General features: G+C 29.5%; 1 protein-coding gene across 4 annotated transcripts; it reads left to right on the forward strand.

Annotated features, from left to right (window-relative positions):
- Positions 1-631: 631 nt before the first annotated feature.
- On the forward strand, positions 632-23,306 carry LOC107437682 (monocarboxylate transporter 12). 4 transcript variants are annotated; one of them, XM_043046035.3, is made up of 5 exons: positions 632-972; positions 17,525-17,712; positions 18,856-18,999; positions 19,457-20,533; positions 23,061-23,306. In XM_043046035.3, exons 2-5 carry the CDS (start codon positions 17,526-17,528, stop codon positions 23,222-23,224), a joined length of 1,572 nt encoding a protein of 523 aa, XP_042901969.2. In that variant the 5' UTR covers positions 632-972; position 17,525; the 3' UTR covers positions 23,225-23,306. The 4 variants fall into 4 exon arrangements, with proteins under 4 accessions (XP_042901969.2, XP_087008008.1, XP_015905251.3 ...); XM_087151882.1 differs by lacking the exon at positions 632-972 and adding an exon at positions 13,792-13,939; XM_016049765.5 differs by lacking the exon at positions 632-972 and adding an exon at positions 16,080-16,518.
- The last annotated feature ends 756 nt before the right edge of the window (positions 23,307-24,062 follow it).

The following is a 24,062-nucleotide window of genomic DNA, read 5'->3' on the forward strand; positions in this document are numbered from 1 at the left end:
TTCAGCATGGCGGCTAAACCTCATCCCGAAAAAGGGGTCCAATTTGTTATTCTCATTAGACCTAACCCAAAACTTTTAAAACGAATTCCTGCTTTCCCGTAATTATTTCCTTAATTAGCTCTTATACGACACGGAATTTCGCCTATCGCGTTTTTGAATAAAATTTTTGTACTGTGCATAAAATGTTTAATATATATCATAACTACCTAAGATCTGTTTAGAACTTTAATGAAAAACCATAATAAGTTTCATCTCTTCAATAGTTCTTAAACTAATTATTCCAAGTGAACGGCCTCATATCTTAGAAAAAATCTGTCTCTTTCTCATGCTAATGATAACGATCTGTTTACGCTTCTTAGAAATCGAGAATAAATTTAGTAATTGTAGAAGGTTAAGTTTTTTAATACTTTTTACTCTTCATTTTATTTCATGCTGTGTTGTGTAAGAATATCAAATTAAAGCATTTTGACAATTATTCAAAAGCGCAGATGTAAGTAAAGCAAAATAAACGAATTCTTCATTTCCTTAGAAATGAAACATTGTTCGTTTTTGCGAAACCAAAGCGTTGATAAATAACTTCAATTAATCTGATCAAAATAGCCGGCGTCATTAGTATGCTGCGCATAAAACTGCGCAGAAACCAAAAAAAAGATGAATACGTCAGAAAATTAGTTAAAATAAACAGTGCACAAGAAAGTTAAAATCCAATGCAGTTCGTAAAGCATGCAAAAATTTTAATCGAAGGACGTTTTAAGTTAAAAATTCGATACGGTAGACCTTTTGCATCGTTTTTTTTTAATAAAAAAATACCCCTAATTGTCCCAAAAATTGCATTGTTTTATTTGAAAATGAAACGTGAAAAACTGAAAATGTTATGGTTTTAAGGAAAGAATTTATGTTCCCTTCATTATTTTTTTTTTAATTGATTGCAATTGGCTTTTCTAAATCTTGAAAGTTTACGAACATTTTCAGGTATGTACCCTTGAATATTTTTTGAAAATAATTAGTTTTATATGTAATGCGAAATTGATTTTTTTTTTTTTTTATATTTGTTTCCCTTCATTAAATTATCATTCATATCGTAAATATATTATGCAACCTTATATCTGTAAAAATTAAATTCATGGTAATTTCAGATTTAAATTTGGCTTTATACTATACGATTATTTTATTAATAAATGATTTTCATTGTATAGGACTTTGATTTTAATACTTAAAACTTCTAATAATGAGATTCGAATAAAATAAATAAATCCTTGCAATCAACTTAAGAATTGTGTTGTTTTATTCTGTCACGAGACACGAAAAATTCGAAATATGATAAATTTTATTTATTGTTAATTTATTCTTGATATTATTAGTTTGATGTCATTTTATTTAATTATTCAAAATGTAAGTTTCATAGGTGTGTTAACATGGAGACATTTTTTTAATAATCACTTTCATTTGTAATTTTTATGTCAACTGAAAGTTAAATTAGAAATTGTGTTTATCAATTCTGTTTTCTTTTTTTTTTTCTTTTCTTCTCGTTCAAATCACTAACATACAATCCTATGACAATATTTATTCAAATCGAAAATATACTTTGCTATATAATTTCAATAAAAAATTGAATGCATAATAATTTCATATGTAAATTTTTTTTTTAAACAGATGCGTTTTATTGTAAAAGAATTTAATTTTAAAATTTCCAATAATACGACACAAATTTAAAGTTTTCAAATTTGTTTTAAAGTCATTTTAAAGTTTTTTTTTGAGAAGCTATTAAAAATATAATGTTAAAAATACGAAATAAAATTTCGTTTAATTCTCATTCATTATTAATATTATTATTATTTTAATGTCTTTTTTTTTAACTCTTCAAAACGAAGAAACATTTTCTGAGGTACAAAACACATGCAAGTTTTTTACTATATTCAGATTTATATACTGTTCCCTTAACATGAAATTAGAAATTGGTTGTTTTCAAATTTACTTTTTCTTTTGATTATTACATTCCATTATAAAACTCATTGACTCGTCGATATGTTAGTGTTATTTCAATGATCTAATTTTTTTTATTATTTCAGACTTAATTCTTATTTTATGATAACTTATTCAAATATTTTAACGAATTTTGTTGGGAAAAAGATCAGTTTTTTTAAATACATTTTACAAGAATAAAAAAATATTGTGTAAATAACATGCATAAAGTAAACATCTGTGTTACTTAGAGATATTTTATATCGTATGAATCTGAAAAATTAGTACTTTTAAGAAAAGAGAAGAGATTATATTATTACAGTTTTCTAACAGAGTTTTTAGTTCTATGCTAGCAAAATTCAATCGTGAATTCAATACATGAATTGATCTTTCATCATTTTTCTCAAGAGAACGGAATAATATTGATTTTAATTAGACATAAATTGATCACGTGGCTAAATTAGCGTAGAAGACAGATCAAGATCACTACATCTTGCTCATGAGAGATGTATTTTATTTGTTCAGAAAAACATAAAAATCATTTTCAAGGTGATATCTCTCGCATACCTAACTGCTAAATGAAATAGATATAATTTTACTAGATAATTATAATTTTACGAGATTTATAATTTATGCTCCTTTGATAATAAGTATGTATACTTTTCAAAATTTTTGTCTTGTCAAATTTAAAAATCTATAATGTGTATAAATCTAAGTAATGCTATAATTCCCAACATTTGAAAGTCAATCATTTGGCTAGCTAGCTTTTACAGCTAGGCAAATAACGGACTCAACGTGGTCATCGTTATGGTACGTACGTAACCATTGTGACTTGTGATTCCCCCTGGCTCACAATGAGCTGTGGCGGAAATACTTTATATATCGTCAAATTTTAAACAAAGGATCTAGCTACCTCAGAGCTCATGGAGAAAGTCTGGGAAATTTCTAAATTTTATAAAACCGACCACAATGCTGGCGTAAAATATCCGCAGTGGTAGACTGATCATATGTTAGAATCCTCTTTCGCCGGGCTAAGCGTAGGTGGTTTTCCTTTCCTTGTAACTTAAATGCTATTTGTTCCATCAAAAAGTCCTCAGCGAAGGCTTGTTAGTCCCGCTGCTTGATCCAGGGGTTCTATTGTCTTCTGGGTTGAGTTCAATATTACTAGCTACGGAGTTGAACATTAATAGCCGTTAACTCAGAATTGGGTCGGCTGTTCCACGCCTGTTACATAAAATAAGATAATATAAACTCTGTAATAATTAAAGAATTTGTTTAATGTCTAATTTGAAAAAATTTAAATACCCGAAGAAAATAGAGAATATTTGCAAATTGCAATTTTCACAATTTTAAATCTTAAATTTTTCAATGCCAAGATGAGCTATTTTTCTCTTTCGATTGTTGTAAATGCATATTTTTCTCCAAAAGAAAAAAAATATTTATAATAGTGTGAAAATTTCTACATTCTGTTCAACTAGATTTTTTTTTTTTTTTAATTTACGCAGAAGTATATCATATTTAAGATTTTTCGTAATGACCACTGTTAATATATATTTTTAGAATCAATATGAAAAATGATGTCAAAAAATATGCATACTAAGGATCGGGTATTAATATTTAAGCGTGAGATAAAAAATAAAAATACTATTGAAACCTGTTGAATCTCTAACGAGATCGTTGGGATTAAAGATGTCAAAACTAGTTTGATTGCTGGTGAAACTCTGTGGAGATTTTAACTCTCCTTTTGTCTTCACTTTTGAAAAGGATTCTAAAAATACATGCATATAGTAAGGACTGGCATTAAGGAATTTACTGCATAAGTAGACAATTTAGTTGTAATAAAAGTTTTTAATAAATTAATTATTAATAGGTCAAAAAAATCATGTTAAAGCATATTAAAGTAAATGTTTAGAATTCCGTATTACATAAATTGCTAATGCTTGCTCCCAACGTCAAGTATAAAAAATCGGAGTTGAAAAAAAATCAGATCATTGAAAAAAATAATTCTGGTAACAAAGTAGGAGAAATAAAAAATCCAAATAAAGATTACATATTAAAAATAGAAACCTAATTTTAAAAATGCTATGAAAACTTTTTTCATTAATAAAATTGTACAAAGCTAATTTTAAAAAAAAAATATTTAAGTTATTTCATAAAGCATATAGTGACAAATCGTTAGTATATTTAGGTCTAAGCAAATAATGTCAATATTTTTTTTCTTCAATTTATGTTTCATTATTTTTGCTATAAAATTAAAATAACAATAGAAACCCTCACAAAAAGTTTCTTTCTAATTTGGAATTCTATGTACTGTAAAACACAATGAATAATTAAACGAATTGCAAAAGAAAAGTTCATTATTAATTTTTCAAGCGATTTCCTCTTTAGAAATTCATTACTATTTTTAGCTTTCGATAAATTGCGTCACGCGATATCAATACTAAATTGTTTACCACTTATGTTTGCTCTTTGATAAAAGTGCATGTGCACTAAATATAGATACAATATATATCATAATATTTTATAATTGCTTTAAACGCTTCGGAACAGTTGCCTATTAGTTTGCTGCAAATAATAAGTTATTACTGTATAAATTTTTTGTATTTTAATTATTATAATTTTAGTTAATTCAATCACCGTCGTTAAATAGCCTATTTTAGAGGTGAGTTTTCAGCTATAGCCTTCATGTCCTTGTAACTTTGATTCGGAAAAAAACTTTCGAATCATTGGGACCAGCTTCTTTCCACTCGTGCAACATTTTGAGTGATATTAACGTCTATTGCGAAGAAAACTTCCGGTTAGCTAAGCTGGAAAGGAGACTCTGACAGATGCGTTAGAGTTGTTCTATATTGGATTATGACAGTTCATGTTCAGTGCAAATCGAGAGCAGTACAAATTACCCGAATTATTGCTCTGAGATAAGAACCAAGGTCACCTGTGCTTCTGGCGTAATGATACTTCGGTAGCACATTCAGTAAATCTGTCATGGCTGAAGTGGTCCTCTTGTTGGTTGTGGTATGGGAACTTGGGAAGGATTATAAAAACTATTAAATCAAATTTTGAGAACTATGTTTTGAAGGTGGATTGAAGGAGAAAATAATTTAGAATAAGTTAGACTTTGTTGTTGTTGTTGTTAATTTACGTCGCACTAGAGCTGCACAATAGGCTATTGGCGACGGTCTGGGAAACATCCCGGAGGATAATCCGAAGACATGCCATCACAATTTTGATCCTCTGCGAAGGGGATGGCACCCCCGCTTCGGTAGCCCGACGACCTGCGCGCGAAGTCGAGCACTTTACGGTAAAACAATTTAACGAGAACCTTCTGCGCATCTTCGGTCCCTACGCAGGCTGATCCAAGTGGTCACCCACCCGCACACTGACCGTAGCCAGTGATGCTTGACTTCGGTGATCTGCTGGGAACCGTGTCTTAACGATCAGTCCACTGCGGGATAAGTTAGACTTAAAACGAAAGAGGAAAGGAAGAATTTTCGGTTGTGATGTAAGTGTCTTACTAAAATGGTGCATCCAACATTTTTCGTTTCAATCTATTTGGAAAAGTCCCGCAGTGGACTGATCGTAAAGACCCGGTTCCCAGTAGACAGCCGAATTCAAGCATCACTGGCTGCTGTCAGTAAGCGGGTGGGTGACCACTTTGATCAGCCAGCGTAGGGACCGAAGATGCGCAGAAGGTTCTCGTTAAATTGTTCTACCGTAAACTGCTCCACTTCGCGCGCAGGTCGTCGGGCTACCAAAGCAGGGGAGCCATCCTCTTTGCAGAAGATCAAAATTGCGATGGCATGTCTTTGGATCCATTCTCAGGGATGTTTCCCAAACCGTCGCCAATAGCTTGTTGTGAAGCTCTAGTGTGACGTAAATAAAAGTACCTCCCTATTTGGAAAACTTATTTTTTAATAAATGTTACTTTATCATTTTCTCATTTTCAATTTTGTAACTGTTAGTTTATTTAAATCAGATAAAATAGCGATAAAGAAGAGGCGATAAATTTTTCTTGCTCTTAATTTTGATTGGAGATAAATTTCATTTGGCAAACATATGGCACTAAGATTCTCTTCCTTAACGGTCAGAAATCGATTGAAACTTGTGCGTCAACTCGTACAGAGTTCCAGTTTAGTTTTAAAAACTCTAAGTAATTGTTCAGTGGTCGGTATAGTAATTGACAATGAATCCCATTTGTCGATAATATGGCTATAAATTCAGATTGTAATTTCAGGAAACGATTGAAACCTGTATTTCTATCAGGTACAGAGATCCAGATTAAATCTGATCACCCTAGATAGTCACAAAATAGTTGAAATTTGATTGCTAATAAATTCTATTTCGTGGTGAAATGACGATTTTTGCCTGTAGAGCTCAGGAAATGATTGAAACTTGTTTTGTTATTAGACATGGAGCCAGTGGCGTGCCAACTTTTTTTTGACTGGGGGGGCGAGCCAATGCAAAGTCATAAGCTTTGCTTGATTTAATATTTTAAAGTTAGTTGTATTATTTTAATATTGTAATTTGTCTAATTGTAATTATCTAAACTATTTCCGTTGTTTATGACGACGATGATTTAACTATTACATCCACACCAATTTAGTTAACAAAAAATGATTTATCAATCCGAAACTAATTAAAAAGAAAAAAAGTGTATTAAAATGTAAAAAATTTAATTAATGAATTTTGTAATTTTACTCCTTTAAACTTGTTAATGCTGAGCAATACATTTTGTCGATACATTTTAATCATAATGACATAGAATGGTTTTTCGCTCCTCAAAAACATATTGAATTAAAAATAACTTGTTATTTAAATTTTGATTCTAGCATAGATTTGAATTTAATCATGAATATAAATTTTCAGTTTACAAAAAAATGGAAAATTAACTTTATCATAATTTTAATGATAAGCATAAGATATAAAAACATTAAAATAAATGAAGGAGTAAAAGAGATTGATTTCTAAAATTAAATCTTATTTTAAAATAACTTTGAATTTTAAATAGTCTTCTGATTTTTCTGGTTAATTCCAAGGTAAAGCTTAAAATGTATACAAAAAAAAAAAAAATACAATTTTAAACATATAAATATGCAGTAATTTAATGAAGTAGAATTAACTTTATTATATTAAGTTTTCATGATAAAGGACTAGGGTTGAAAAAATTAAAACAAATGAAGGAATTAATTTCCAGCTCGCCATATTTAAATATGTTTCTTATTTACAGAAGTATAATCTAAACACGTTATAAAATTATAACCAAAAATTTTATTGTATATTAGAGGCTACGTGCTTTTTTAACTTAACAATGCAATATTATTTTTTGAATTATAGCTATTCGAAACAAAATTGTAGAGCGAAAAAGACTAATGGAAATTTAAAAGAATCTTTCGAAAAACCAAATGATATTGGGAACGTATGTTATATACTTTTAAAATATTTAAAAATTTTCAAGTATAAATTGAATGAAATATATTTAAAGAATTTAAAATGTTCTAACAAAATATAGAGAAAACAATTAACAAAAATATCATTAACATAAGCGTAAAAGCAAAAATCCGATAAAAATGAAATCTAAAAAAATTATTACAACTAAACAAAGACTAAATCTGAAAAATTTGCTGTACTTATTAAAAATTTGTTGTATTATAACATAGTTTTTATTAAGACTTATTATTTTATTAATGAGAATAAAGAGTTACTGGTCACAAAATTAATCACAAAAATTCCCATTTAGCTTAAAAATGTTTGAAAAATAACAAGGACAGAGGAATAGAAATTATTATAGAGAAAATAAAAATCCGAAAAAAAATTATTTTTAAAAATAACTGACAAATAATCAAAGTAAACTACGAAGTTTGAAAATTAGAATGTTCGGAAAAAGCATTTCAATAATACATGACTAAATATAGAAAGTAAATAATGTCAGACAAAAATCGTAATTACTGAGCCAGGTATACCTGCAAAAAAATGCATTAAACTATGTCTGACGCACAAGAAAAAAGGAATAAATTAAAAGATTACTAATCATCACTGAACAACCTTAGAATCGTCGGCCCTGTGTATAACAAAAATATTCAAATCGCAAACATAAAAAGGCTCTAACTGCTCTGACTAAATTGTCGAACTGTTTTTTTTCCTTCCAGATTACAGCTATCCCATTATTTTAAGGGTCAAGAATCTGCATACGTTGATTGAAAAAGTTTATTCAAAGCAAGTACGTTTTCGTGGGGGAAATTTCCTGACTCTTAAAATCGTCTACCCTTACACTAATTATTTCGCATATTTAAAGTCAGGTTCCCGAACTATCCGAATTGAGTCCTATGAAAATGCGATTGTTTGATCTAAGAGTGCTTGCTTTGTTTATTTATTTATTTACGCTCAATACATTGTTTGACTTTGCTTCAAAATAGAAAACTTTAGCCTCTTGCTAGTTCACGTACATAAATAATTATTACCTGCACTGCACAGAATCAAAAATTAAAAGTGCGTGAGCATGCGAGATATTACAAGAAAGTGCTAAACCTCACCACTCAAGTAACGAAATAACTTTTAAATTTGAACAAAATAATAATTTGTGTTTGTACGGTTTAGCCGTTTCTGTACATGTTCCGTAAATTTTCACATTTAACTGACCAATTAGAATATGAAAAGACAATAGCTTTCTTTTATCTTTGTTTTTATCGCTTTTCTAGTAAAAATAATGTGATGCAAAAAAAACTAAATATAATTTACTACTAAATGGATATTCAATTATTTTAATAATTCTTTATAAAATTGAGCAATGTTTTAAACTTTTTTTTAAGATTTGGGTGTCAATGTCGACGATGAATATGTGTTTGCTTCTTCTAAATGCTACAATTAATAATTTTAGTTGAGATTCCTCAAAATTGTCAGGAAATCGCATGAACAATTGGAACTTAAGCGAAGATTTTCGTTTTAAGAGATCCTGAAAATTGATTAGTAGAGGAGAAATTGACATTGAATGTATTAACTATAAAATCGGTGATGGCTCCCGATTTCTACTTTGCCCAGGGACTTCTTTTTTCTCTTTCAGACGAAATCTTAAAATAAATTATCCCATTTTTTTCTTTGGTGCATACTTCTATATTCATTTTTGCATATTTTTAGCTTTCTGAAATTATTTTATAAGAAATAACTTTTTTTTTGTACATGAATTTCAAAATTCTAAAAAAATTTCTGAAGTTAATTTTTAATTCGGATTATTATTATTATTATCCAGTATACAGAAAGACAGGTATGATGGAATTAACAGGTCAGACACTGAAAATTGTATTTCGAAGGTTTTATAAAATCAAAAAATGGATTTAATATAAAATGTAAACTTTGAAGAAAGTATAGCTCTGTCTATATATAATATGGTTACCATATGACGTATTAGATTAAATGATATTGTAAGTTGGAGCTAATTTAATTAACTAAGTTATTACTTTATTATTACTTTTAAACTTAATTTTTCAGACAATTTTAGTAAATATCTGTATTGTTGTATAAATTAAGTTTATAAAACTGGCGCACTTATGGGCAATGGAAGCTCATAACTTAAAATTAAATAAATAAAGTAATCATAAAAAGTCTTAAATAAAGTATCCCTAGTCAACAAGCTAATTATAATGCAAGTCTTGAAGTGTCAATTTCATAAAACTTCTTGAATCTGTTTAATATATAGTTATAAAAAATAAAATTACTTATTGATTTCAAATTAAATTTTCAACACGTTTTATAGAAATTGGATGGAATTTTACGGTTTTATGTATCACATATGCTCTCCTTTTAAAAAGCCACTATAAAAAAAATCTTCAGCAGTTATGTAATTAACATCGAGCTAAAAATAAAGTTACGTTACTCCAGTGTGTACAGGGACCTAAAAATATGGCTATATTTTAAAGAAGATTCTTTTTTGAATAATTTGCCTATTGAAACTTCTGATCAGAAAGGCATGTAAATATATATATTCGCGACGTCATATATGAGTAAACAATCATGACAGGGAACTATTTATTTATTTGAAATTCCAAAGCAAATATAATACCAAAGAAAAAGGTTATACAGCTTTTTTACTAAATAAAAAATTCTTTTTAATGGCTTGTCTTGACAATGAATTTTATTTGCTTCGGATTTTTAAAGAGAAAAATAAAATAAACAAAAATATAACACAATAACATATATATAACACATAATACATATATAACATATAATATAACACAAAATGCGGAAAAATAAATGAAATTTAAGTAGTTTTATGTGTAGTATTTTTCTCATATTGTTCCAGTTTAATTTATCTGGATTTAAGTCGTAATTGTCATGCTTAAAACGGAAAATAAAAATATTCAATTGATAAAGAGAAATATTCACATTTTTAAGAAATGATGAATTACAATAGTATTGATCGCATTAATTTTTTAATCTCCATCAATAGCATTTATAATTTCAGCATTAAAATTTTTGAGAATTAATACTTTAAATTCAGAAGAAATATTCATGAAAAAAGCTTTCACAAAGTTAATTAACACAATTTTAGCATCCTATGAAATTATGATTAAAAAAAAAAAAAGACTACAAAAATTACGCGGATAATTTTTTCCCCTCCAATGTTACGGAATGTGTTTTACCCTCCAATATTGCCCCATTCTTAAAAATAAGTTTTTTGTTTAATTAAAGTTTTTGTTAGAGAGAATAATAAAATATTATGAAAATTTTTAATGAACCTTTTTTAAAGAATAATTTTTTAACATTTTTATTGTTAAAAATAAAAATGGTAGTTAATTTGTTTGTATTAAAATAAAAATTATCATTATTTAAACGAATTATCCTTATTTATACAAATTATTGTTGGTGTATAATGTTTTATTTTTAATTGGTTTATTTCACATGAGAGAGAGAGTAAATGTATAACAGATTTGGTGTTAGAGTTCTGCTCTACATAATCATATGATATACATAATATAGTAATAGTTATCATATAAGATAAAAATAAAATAGTAAATTTAAAAAATTAGAAAAAGGAAAACACCTTTCAGAGCTGATATGATGCATTCTCAATCGTGTTATTTTCCTGTTTTTAGAATCAATAGTTTTTCGGTCATTTTTATTTATTTATTTTTAGTATATTAATCTGCAATGAATATCACTTTTGTGCCAAAAGAGCAGAAGAAAATTAATTTCAATAAAATAAAGACATTGATGATCTTAAGGAACCGATATTAAAATGTACCTCCTAAAAGTTGAAAGAATAATCGAAAATACGAAAACAAATTTTTTTTTTCAAAGTACTTTATTTATTATTTTTTTATTGACTAGGATTTTCTTAAAAAATTAAAGGTTGAATTTCATTTTCGAATAAAAACAAAGTTTTTAAAAGTAAAAAGAATTCAAAATATTATTTAACAATTAAAAAAAATTAAATTCGTAACATAAACTAATCCATACACCAACAACAAACGGTAAATCATGAACTAATGTACTATTTAAATGTATTTGATATACGAACAACTATCTGAAACAATTCAAATAGTACATAAATGCATAATTATTAAAGCATTAAATAATTTAATGAAATGAAAACATTTGCTTACCTCCTTCGATATCTATTTTACGTTTCCTTGTTATTTAATTTATCAAACTGATGTAAAAAAAATAACGACAACAACAACAAAAAAAACAACCAAATAATTTAAAACAATTAAACAAAATAAAAAAATATGCTTTCTTTAGAAATTGATAACTTAAATTATGTAATTAAAAGAGCTAAAAAAATTTTTTAACAGAGAGCGTTTATTTACGTTAGTCTAAGAAATGTCTCATCACAAGAAGACCAGACCAGAGAAAATGTCAACAAGTCCTCCCCAGTTTTAATCCCTTAAAAGCTTAAAACACCTGTTTTCTCAGAAAATCTAGATAATTGCTTGTTTGAGACGATTTACGAAGAGATATCCAAATAAGATATGTTTCTGTGGATATCTGACATTTTAAAAAGAGGACAAAGGAGCAAAAGGCCATAAAAATGAAAATTTAAGAAGCAAAGTACTTTTACCCACAGTGTGTAACATGAGGTGGCTGTTTTTGAGGAGTCAAATAACTGTCTTTGTGGGGGGTTTGGCCACCAGAATTATATGCCAAAGTGGGTGGAAAGGAAATTGTTGAAAGTCAGGGGTGACTTTGAAACCAATTTTTATCAGTGAAGGTTGCATTTTATTACTCTTTCCGCCAGGGAAGGGCAAAAGAGATGAAGTTGGGATAAGATTTTCTTTTAATTATATAGAAAGTTATACGTGAAAAAAAAGTCTTTGTCTTAAGAAAGTTTTTTTTTCTTTTCTAAAATTACCAATTTAACTTAATTTTATTTTCACGAATGTTTAAATTTCAATAAGGGCAAAGCAAATTATTCGCCTTTCAATTAAATTTTAGAGGAAAATAAAAGTTTTAATTTCAAAAACAGCTTTAAAGTAGAAAAAAAAAACAGTACTTTTTTTCAAAAGTTACCAATTTAACTTGACTTCATTCTCACGAATTTCCAAATTTCAGAAGTGGCTAAGAACACTATTCGCCCCCTCAATTAAATTTCAGAGGAAAGAAATGTTTAAAAAAAAAACTTTAAAGTTGAAATTTTTTTTCTTCTAAAATTACCAATTTAACTTTATTTTCACGAAAGGCTAAATTTCAGAAGGGGCGAAGCACATTTTTCGCTCCCTTAATTTAAATTCCCAGTAAAATAAGCTTTAAAGTAGAAAAAGAAATGGATCTTTTTTTCTAAAGTTGCCAATTGAACTTGACTTCATTCTCACGAATATCTGAATTTTATAAAGGGTTAAGTACACTATTCGCCTCCTCAATTAAATTTAAAACAAAAAAAAAGTTCTTTCTTTTTCTTCCAAATTACCAACTTAATTTTATTTTCACGAATGGCTTAATTTTAGAAGGGGCGAAGCACACTATTCGCCCCCTCAATTGAATTTCAAAAGAAAATAGTGTTTTTTTTCTTACATTTTTTTATAAAAACTTCAAAGTTGAGAAAAAGTTCTTTTTCGTCTTCTGAAATTACGAATTGAACTTAACTATGTTTTCAAGAATGGCTAAATTTCAGAAGGGGCGAAGCACGTTATTCGCCCCCTCAATTTAAATTCACAGTAAAATAAGTAATTTTTGATTTAGAAAATAACCTTAAAGTTGAAAAAGAAATGGCTATTTTTTTCTAAAGTTATCAATTTAACTTGACATTATTATCACGAATGGCAAAATTTCAAGAGGGGCGAAGTACATTACTCACCCTTCATTTAAATTTCAGAATTAAATAAAGTTTTTTTTCTTAGAAAATCGCTTCAAAGTTGAAAAAAGTTTTTTTCTTCCCTTAAGTTTACTAATTTAAATTGACTTTATTTTTGTGAATGTCTAAATTTCAGAAGGGGCGAAACGCAATATAGGCCCTTTTATTAAATTTCAGAAGACAATAAGCTTTTCTTTTTGAAAAATAACTTCAAAATTGAAAAAAAAAAAATTGTTTTTTCCTAAAATTACCAATTTTACCTAAATTTATTTCTTGCCTTCATATTTATTATAACCTCTTACTTTAATTTCAGAGGAAAATTAGGTTTTTTACTTGGAAAATAGCTACAAAGTTCAACTAAAAAGTTACTTTTTTCTAAAATTTTACTTTTTGACTATTTTTTACTCGGAATTTTACTTGATTTTATTTTCTCGAATGTTTAAATTTCAGGAGGGGCGAAATATATTGTTTGCCCCCTCACTAAAATTTCAGAGGGGGCGACTGCCCCCTCTGCCCCCCCCCGGCTGGCACGCCACTGCATGGAGCTCCAATAGAGATGTGAGTGCTATAGCTAGTCGGAAGGTAGTTGAACGTTCCATTGCAAGTTTTCACTCTCACAGATATAAAGGCGAGTTACTAAAAACGTTGTAATAAAAATAAAATTGAAGATTAAAGTCAGTTCGAGCTATGAAGGTTCATTAACCCATTTTAGGCCAAGGATAGAAATTTTATAAAATGTAGTATTATTTTCATTGAAATATGTTTAAATTACATTCGTTAAGACAAAAAATAAGTTTCTTGCATGAAAAATAATATTTTATTTAAGATGTAATAAAAATACGCACCTTTGGCCAGATCAATGATCAGTTCGTTTAGTTCAACAGTTATATTTTTAATGGAAACATTCGAAACATTTTAGGTATAAATGGACGTTGCATTTGATGCATAAATAAATCGTGCGGTTTTTGCACACTTTACATCGTCTGCGGGTTTCTTTTTATTCCTTTTTTTTTCATGCTCACTCATTGCATGTCCAATTCTATCAGTCCGTACTTCTTTTAGTAGAGATGTGGATGATGGGCGACCTTTGTTAGGATGGGTAACTTGTAATGTACTTTCACCAGATGGATTGTTCTTGGATTCAGATTTCAATAGGTCAATAGCTGTATAAGAGCTAAAGTCTATAAGTGATATTTTTGAGCTAGTTGAAATTCTATGCAGCTTCCATGAATTTACTATAAAACTATCAGTGATGTTTGTAAATAATCCACCACCATTTTTTACCTTGAATCTTGATGCTGGAATTAGCTATGTCATTGTCATGTAGATTTACACCGCCCATATATTTATTGTAATCCGAAATAACGTTGGGTTGTGAATTTACAACTTCTTTTCTTTTTTTTGTGACTGTATCGCTTGGTATTTACGAGGGACGAAATGGTACCGTTATTTTAGTAACAATTGTTAAAACATCATTATCGTTCCATTTTATTGCACATGTCACTGCATCCTTGTTGAATGCAAAATCGGAGGAGCCACGATATTTTTTTTCCTTCATATTTTTGCATGGTGCAACCAACATGCAACCAGCTATGCGATTTTCGCGAGCTGTGCCAGATGAAAAGAAACTTTTTCCTTTCAAAATTTCGAATAAAATACAGGGAAAAAAAGTTATCAAAATAATTTTTGCGTATCTCAGGTTTTGAAACAACACTAAGTAACTTCAGAGCAACGCTTGTTCATAATGGCATATTTGTTTTATCACTGTTAGCCTCAGCACAATAAAACTCTGATATCAAAAAAACTTCACAATAAAACTAATAAAACTCTGAAATACAATAAAACTTCAATAAATCTCTGAAACCTTTTAAAAAAGTGGTTTTTCAATTTTTGCCTATTCTTCATGCATTCGGCCGATGGTGCGTTAACGCACCACTAAATTTGAATTAAAAATGTCTAATTTTTTTATTTATTTATTTTTTTTTAAATCTTATTTTCAGAACTTACAAGTTTAACCCATTATAAAAATATGTAATAAATAACAACTAGAATGATTATAAAGTTTCAAAACATGAGCTTTTTCAATAACCATTGGAAGTTTTTTTTTTAAAAAAAAGAAGAAAAAAAACTAGCGTGTTCTGAAAATTTCTCAATAGAAAATATTTACTCCAATTGAATCACTAATATTTTATAGATGTCTTCCGAACCCTTTAAAACAGCAGAAAAATAAAATTATTGAAAAATATTCTCCATAGTGTTAATAAAATTTTTTTTTATTAAAATGGTGCTCACCTTTGGCCGAAAATTGATAAAACCGTGCATATCGTTGCTTCTGCAACCTTTTGTATCCAGGTTACAACCAGGTAAACCAGTTTGACCTAGTTAATACAATCTTTAAAAAAAAGAGTAGCCTATAATTTCAATAAAAAAAATAATAATAACAACGATAACCTATCAAATAATGTCAACTTAAGAATTTTGTAACTTAAGAAGAAAAAAAAAACGTTTTCGTAAATAACGTGACAAACATCCACTGTTTTTTCTACTATATTAGAGTTACAAAACCACACTAATGGTTGAAAAACATTGTTTTATTAATAATAAAAAAATATTAAATCTCAGAACTGGATTTATCATAAGAAAAAAATAAACGGTTTAATGGCTGAAGATTTATTTTTATCTATTCTTAAAAACCATTTACAGAAACATTATGATCGTAATTATTCTAAAGGACAAAAGTAATTTTATTTCTCATAAATATGAATTTTGTAACGTTCATATGATTTCTTTCCAAATCAAAGTAACATAAAGTACTTACAAATTAATTTTATTACACTCAATTGCATGCGTTTTCAAAACAAAGTCATCAATAAACTCTTCAGCTGAGTTGCATACTAGATGAATGTGAAGCCAATAAGTGATCTATTTTGTTCAGCCCCTCGTGTTGTGTGTGTTGCTAGATTTTAGAAACTTATACATCGTCATACTGGAGTAAATATCCTCTGATTTCAATATGAAATAATACTGCTCAGCTGTGTTGCATATTTATAGATGCAAGTGAAACTAATCAATGATCATTTTTGCTCTGTGTGTATTGGTAGATTTTAGATACTAATACGCATTGACGTAAATATCTTTTGTTTTCGATAGGAAATAATACTATTCAGCTGTGTTGCATACTTATACTTGTATGTGTAACTTATAAGTGATCATTTTTGCTCAGCCCCTGCATGTGTTGCAAGATTTAGAAACTGATACATCGCCGTACTGACGTAAATATCCTCTTATTTTAATATTAAATAATACTATTCAGCTGTGTTGCATACTTATACTTGTATGTGTAACTTATAAGTGATCATTTTTGCTCAGCCCCTGCATGTGTCGCAAGATTTAGAAACTGATACATCGCCGTACTGACGTAAATATCCTCTTATTTTAATATTAAATAATACTATTCAGCTGTGCTGCATACTTACATGTATGTGTAACTTATAAGTGATCATTTTTGCTCAGCCCCAGTATGTGTTGTCAGATTTTAGAAACTAATACATTGCCTTATTGACGAAAATATCTTCAGATTTCGATAGGAAATAATACTATTCAGTTGTGTTGCATGCTAAATGAATATGAAACTAATAAGTGATCATTTTCGCTCAGTCCCTGTATGTGTAGCCAGATTTTAGAAACTGATACATCACCGTAGTGACGCATCCTTCGACTTCAATATGAAATAATGCTATTCAGCTATGTTACATTGTAGATGAATATGTAACTAATATAAATGTTAAATTTTATTTAGCCATCGTGTTTGTTGCTAGATTTTAGATTCTGATTCGTCAGTGAACTGACGCAAATGTCATATGATTCATATATGAAGTTACACTATTGAGTTGCGTTGGATACTAGATGAACGAGAAATTAATAAGTGTTCAATTTTGTTCAACAATTGTGTATGTCGATAAATTTCAGATTCTGATAAGCCGCCGTACTAACATCAGTATCCTGAGATTTCGATATGGAATCATGCTATTCAGTTGTGTTGCATACTAGATGAATGTGAAACTAATAAGTGTTTAATTATCTATGATGAGTACGTGTTTCTAGACAATTAGATGTTAGATAGTGATAAGCAGTCTCACTGACAGAAATGTTCTGTGATTTCGATGTGAAGTAATACTAACTGCAAATTACAAATTAAAGTTGTTGTTAGAAAGTCTCTGTCTTGAATCTTGAGAGACGTCATATTTAAATTTCGTTTTCTTTCTTTAATCTCTATAGTATGAAGGAAGAGGTTCGGCAGGCTAACTGGTATGTGGCATGGATCTGCTGTTTTCTGACGTTTCTTCTTCTTGGTTTAGCGAGGTTGTCCAGCTTGCTTTTTGTTGCCGTTATGGATCACTATGGTGTCAGCAGAGCTGAAGCATCATTACCATTTGTGCTATGTTATACTGTCAGAAATGTTGCAGGTAAGTCGCAGTATATGGTGTGTTATAATTGTTGCAATAAATTGTTGTAATAAATCAGTATATGGTGTGTTATAGTTGTTGAACTTGAGCCTCTCTGCATTTATTTATTATACAGTGTTAATTACACATAGATTGTGGTAAATATTTAATATTTTTGCATGCAATTTGCTTCGTTTTAATGCTCAATTTCATTTTTTTAGAAACCAGAAGACCTAAACGTCAATCATGAAATGTTTAAGTTTTGTATTTTAAATTAGAAGGAGTGGTTTAATTTGCTTATTTTCGCTGACAAAGGATGCAATTGGTTATAAAATATAGTCATTACAATTTCTTTAAAGTTTGCAATGAACGCATAATGCATAGTATTCCAACAACCGATGGGGGAATGGTTAAAAATCACATTAAAAAAGTTTTGGAATATTTTAATAGCCTTTAATGTCATTTGTATTTGGTGCAGAATAGCTTCTATTTCTTTTGAGCCATTAGATTGCACATTCAATAAAAATGAATCAACCAATCCCTACTTTTCAAGTATGTAAGAAAAAAAAAGTAATTTCAGATTTGAAAAAAAAATATAATTTCATCAAGTATATCAACGTGTATTTTTTTATTAGATTGAGTTCTAAATATATTTTTTTTATGCATTTAACTCTTAATCTACGATTTATTCATTTCATTTTAAATGAATAATAAAAAAATTTGCAGAATTTTCTTTAAATATTTTAAATTTTTTGAAGATAAATAAAAAGCATTTTCACCACAGCCCTTTATGGGTGGGGGAGGGAGATGGAATAGGTTAAGGCTCCACCTTTTCGTAACCAACTGCATGATGGCAATGTGGTTGGCACTGCGCACCGGTCACCTTTATTTTCCAGACTAGATGGTACATACCCATCTGAATCTGTTACAAGTTGCCTTTGAGGATAGAGCCCCAGTACTTCACAGTGACAGTTCAGTGCATAACCACTCGGAAATCGCGGCTCAAATAAGAAAATACTTTTTCTGTTTATTCAGCTAATGTAATTCATTTAAAAATTACATTTATTGTGATGTCCAATTAACGTTTTTTTTCCATGGGCATTAAGTTTCATTTAAAAATAAAGGAATGATTAGATTTTGCTTTACACCTCTAATATTTTTAAGGTCCTCTGATTGGATATCTTGGACGCCGATGGGGCTTTCACAAAGTTTGCATCTCTGGTTGTATCTTATCTACACTGGGTATCGGATCATGCTTCTTTGCAGATGATATAGTTATAGTCACTATTTTATGGGGAGGAGTGTTTGGTAAGGTTCTAATTTTTCCATTATTTAAAACTTCTTACTCTAACTTTATTGTCCAGCTATAAATTTTTTTTTTGGTTTTACCTTATGCTAATGCTTTGTTGTAAAATTTAAAATGCTTCATTCTTTCACATGATTTAGAATTTCTTACTCTAACTTTATTGTCCAGCTGTAAATTTTTTTTTGTCTTTACCTTATGCTCATGCTTTGTTGTAAAATTCAAAATACTTCATTCTTTTACATGATTTAGAACTTCTTACTCTAACTTTATTGTCCAGCTATAAATTTTTTTCTGACTTTACCTTATGCTAATGCTTTGTTGTAAAATTTAAAATGCTTCATTCTTTTACATGATTTAGAACTTCTTACCCTAACTTTATTGTCCAGCTGTAAATTTTTTTTTGTCTTTACCATATGCTAATCCTTTCTGTAAAATTTAAAGTGCTTCATTCTTTTACAGGACTTGGATTAGGACTGACTACTATTCTCATACCGGAAGTCTTAAGACAACATTTTACAGCTGATATAGCCAAAGCGAATGGAATAGCATTTGCTGGGGAATGTGTAGCTGGTTTCGTATTACCAGTACTGTTTGACATTTCTTTAAATAAGTATGGCACTCAAGGAACGTTTTTAATTTTATCTGGTTTAATTTTAAACAGTTTACCAGCTGCTTTATTTTTAACACAAATGAAACCAATCACCAAATCCCACCCGGCTCACCAACATCGTAAAATCGATAATGTTTCAGAGAAAAATGATGACTCTGATGAAAATGATTCCAGCAAGAATTCATCTCATTCCATTTCCCAATCTCAACCTGCCGTAAAGAAATCTGAAAAGACTCCTTGTTTTCCTGAAAACTCTCGTAGTTTTTACTATTCATCGGCTGACCATAGTTGCGCTCTAAATAATTATCATCGATCATCAAATGATTATGCTCGTCCTATCAACTGCCACAACACTTTATCTCAAGATTATTCCGTCCATGAAATATCATCTGAAAGAAGAAAATCAGATTCTCACGCGTTTAGTAACGCTCCAGCAACAAATGAAAACAATTCAGCTTTCAGATCTTTTACTGTATTTTTTGACATCACATTTATTCTTATATTAATTGGTCAGAGTCTCTTCATTTACATAACCACAACGGCCCTCACTATTGTTGTTGACTATTCCAAAGATATTGGAGTTGTAGGTCAGGAAGAAGTATATATTGTCATGGGTATCTCCATTGCAGATATGGTAGGACGCTTTGGACTAGGCTTCATAACAGATTCAGGCTACATGACTAAAACTGCGTTTACTGCGTCCTGTTACACAGTGATGGGCTTGCTTTTACTGTTGACTGTTTGGGTAAGAGGATTTGCATTATTGATGACAACAATGCTTCCGTTTGGATTACTGTTAGGCGGTCTTCTAATCGTCTTTCCTGGAATCGTATCCGACTTCGTGGAAGAAGACAAAGTTACAATGGCTTTAGCATCAAGATTGTCACTCTACGGACCTCTTAGTTTATCACAGTCGCCTCTTATAGGTAAGTTTCAAAATTATAATACTTTTTTCTTATAACTGATACATAAACATTTGATGGTTTTTCAAGTCCTGATTTAGAAGAATAACACAGTTACAGTAAAAATTGTGTAAGTTGATCACTTGTGGTGTATTGTTTTAGTGGTCAACAAGGGGTCAACTTATAGAGGGGGTGGGTCATTGTTTACTTTTTCGCTGCCTATATCATGTTGCTATATATTTAAAAAAAATTTTACTTGACTTAAAAATTTTACTTAGCCAATAGCCAAATGAATATCTTAAGATGTGTGTTTAAACCTGAATGAACTTCAATTTGTTACATATAATTCTAATTAACTAACTTATTAAAAATAAATTATTTCGTTAGTTATGCATGTGAAGTGTTTAATAAAAATAATTTCTTAAAATATCAGTACACGAAAACATGTAATTTGAAAACTTTAACAAAACAAAATTATTTGAACACTTTAAATTTTATTCTGTTATTACTACACTTGCAAACCTATTTGTTACAAAAATATTCCCTCATTGTTGTTTGGAGCTGTTGTTTAGACTTTACATCAGCCCAATGTTTTGAATGAAAGAAATGGTCAAAAACTGACCCCCTACAGTTTTCCCAGATGGTCAACTCACAAAAGGGTTTAGATTAGCTTTTTACATTGTTTCACCAAACAAGTGAAATTTTAACATACATTTCAAAATGACAGAAAATTTTCTGATTTTTTTTTTCTGGTCAACTTATGAGGGTTTTAGAATAGAATTTCATAATACTCCTTGACAAAATTGACTTATTTTAATGGTCAACATGCAAGATAGGCAGGTGGTCAAGTTACAAAAGTTTTGCTTCTTTATATTATATAGGAAAAATTACATTCTTGATAATTGAGGTCAACTCATACAGGTGTCCAACTTACAAAGGTGGTCAACTTGGCAGGTTTCACTGTATACACATTGTGTATCTCTTACATACGTTGAATTAAAATAAATTTTCTCTCCAATTATCAAATTCAGGGACCCTTACTAAACAAGTGCCTCGTCTGCCCATTGACATCCCTCATTGCCGGCGATTTTTGTTATTAGTGAATAACTTCCAAGCTTTTCTTGCAATATGTGTAATTTTGTGCGATTGGGTACTTGCACTTCAAGAAGAAGAGGATCAGGGACATCCACACATGGGATCTAAGACGTTAGTGCCAGCTGATCGCTTATAAGCAAAATGGCGTATTGAAGTTGAGCTAAGTTTCTCCACACACGTTAGAATGTTAATTAATATGAAGTTAATTAAATATAGTGCCGTATCACAAGTTTGTTGAAATAGATTTATTTCTCTTCTACGTCTTTTACTTAACTTATATTTATTATTTGTTTCTGTATTTTATTATAACCGTGATATATTTTTCATTTGCGTACCTGGGATACAAAATACATACTATGATGTATAATTAGTTAGCTAATGATTCACGTGGTTTCGTGTCTGGCTTTGGGCAAAGTGAGAAATATATTGTGAAAGAATTTAATTCTTTGTGAAAGAATCTTTGTGAAAAAATATAGAATGTGTTATCTAAGATAATTGATAATTGACGGGTTTGGCTTACTCGAAATAGAATGGGAAGATTAGTTGCTAACGTAAATAAATGCCACGCTTCAACAACCAATCAGGATCGAGATTCCGACAACAGGTCACTTGCAGGTATCCCATTTGGTTTTAAGTTGTGACTGGATAAAGTGATGCAGAATTACTGCCGATATTGTATAACAACTTGTACGTTTCTTGCTAAGTTTTTATATCATCATGGCTTCATTAATAATCAGCTCGTTGTTACCCAGAACAGTGTCTCGTTTTACTGAATTTCAAAAAACCCTACGGTATTGTCATTATACAGTAAGGCTGGTGTTAGAGCAACAGTTAAAGATTTGAACAATAACTTTATAAAAAAGAAATTTTTAAAAAATTGCCCTTTTTTTAAATTTTGTACTGTAAAATAAAATAATTTTTATGGCCCTTCATTTGTATTATTGCTTAAAATGCCTCAGCTTAACTAAATATCTGTATTTCTTTTGCCTAGAAAGGTTTTTAAACAATTAGTGAGTTTAAATCGAAGAATTGTTAGATATAAAAACGCAAGAAAAATTAAATATTTTAAATGGTTTAAGCCATGTAATGATAGCAATAGTTTAGCCGATGCTATTTTCAATGGGTGTTTTAAAACACCAAATAAAATATTACTTCAGCTATTTGCAAATATGTTAATAAAAAAACTTCTATTTTCTCTCTGGTCTTCGATTGACTCTTCGGAAACTATTTTCACACTATAACATGTTTTAAACAGAGATACTCTTTTAAACAGATTTATTCTAATCTCATAAAACATCCCTCAATTAATTTAATAATAAACATATCGTGCTTCATTTATGTTCTATGGGTTATTTCTTTAACATGTAATAACTATTTGTTCTAACCTGTTTCTTTTAATCATTAAGTTCTTTTTATCGCTTTTATGCCATTTATTAACAACTTGTTATTATTACAGGCTTCTTCCGAAGTCGTTTGGGATCGTATGATGGAGTGTATTACACATTAACTATCTTATGCTTTCTATGCAGTGGACTAACAATTCTAACTCCAATGGCTGCTAAACGGAGAGATTTGAGAATGACTTCTAAGCTGTCTAAACCAAAAAAAGTGTCCATATAACGCTTAGTAATATTTTGTAGATATATTTTGTCTGTATATTGTTTAATATTTCTATAAACCCTACAATTTCTCAAATTTACAATTCACAGCAGTATAATAATTTTTTTGAAGTTATACTTCTTATGCGATTTCCAACAAGGTTGCGTTAAACGTTTAACGCTACATTTTTATTGGCCGGGAAATCACGTGGTAGGATCCAGTTTTCCCTCATTCATTTCCATATTGTTTTGGTTCTCACTAGCTTAAAAATAATAAAAGTCATAAAAGTATTGTTTTTCTATAAATAGTTTTTTTAGTTTGTTTTGATACACATATAATTTAATAGGGTAGTATTTTTTATTTTCAAATTTAGTGGATAATAATAAATTGTAAAAAATGAGTGAAAACAATCCCACGGACAATGCGACGGATTTAAGGTTATGTCATGGTACGTCTCTTGTGAATATCAATTGATTGTTAGGTTTTCTCTTCTGAAATTACATTATGACTCATTCACATACATTATTAATACAAATACATTTCCCAGGGCGAGACGATGAGGCAACCACAAGCACTTCCACTGGTTCAAGAGGTCTACGAGGGAAAAATGCACAATATTACCGTGATTACAGAGCACGGAAGCGAGTGGAGCAGGAAAGAAGAGTCGTTGAATAGAACTAGTGATCCTTCTACGACTGCTGATTCTTCTACATTTAACGTCGCAGGTTGCGACGTTTAACTTCTTCCGCGCGGAGGGACTCCACGCACTATTTTTTTTTTATTATTTTTAATTTTATAACCGTCGTTGAACAGCAGACCCAATTTTTGGGTTTATGACTACTAATGTTCAATTCCGTGG

Source organism: Parasteatoda tepidariorum, chromosome 9 (genome assembly GCF_982258835.1).
Source record: "Parasteatoda tepidariorum strain Cologne lab strain chromosome 9, Ptep-v5.0, whole genome shotgun sequence".
In the NCBI taxonomy this organism is placed as follows: domain Eukaryota; kingdom Metazoa; phylum Arthropoda; class Arachnida; order Araneae; family Theridiidae; genus Parasteatoda; species Parasteatoda tepidariorum.

Excerpts from the sequence above, each read along its gene's own strand:
- LOC107437682 (XM_043046035.3), top strand. The coding sequence starts at position 17,526 with ATGAAGGAAGAGGTTCGGCAGGCTAACTGGTATGTGGCATGGATCTGC. Across the intron at positions 17,713-18,855 it reads TACTGTCAGAAATGTTGCAG|GTCCTCTGATTGGATATCTT; the intron begins GTAAGTCGCAGT and ends AATATTTTTAAG. Across the intron at positions 20,534-23,060 it reads ATCACAGTCGCCTCTTATAG|GCTTCTTCCGAAGTCGTTTG; the intron begins GTAAGTTTCAAA and ends TTATTATTACAG.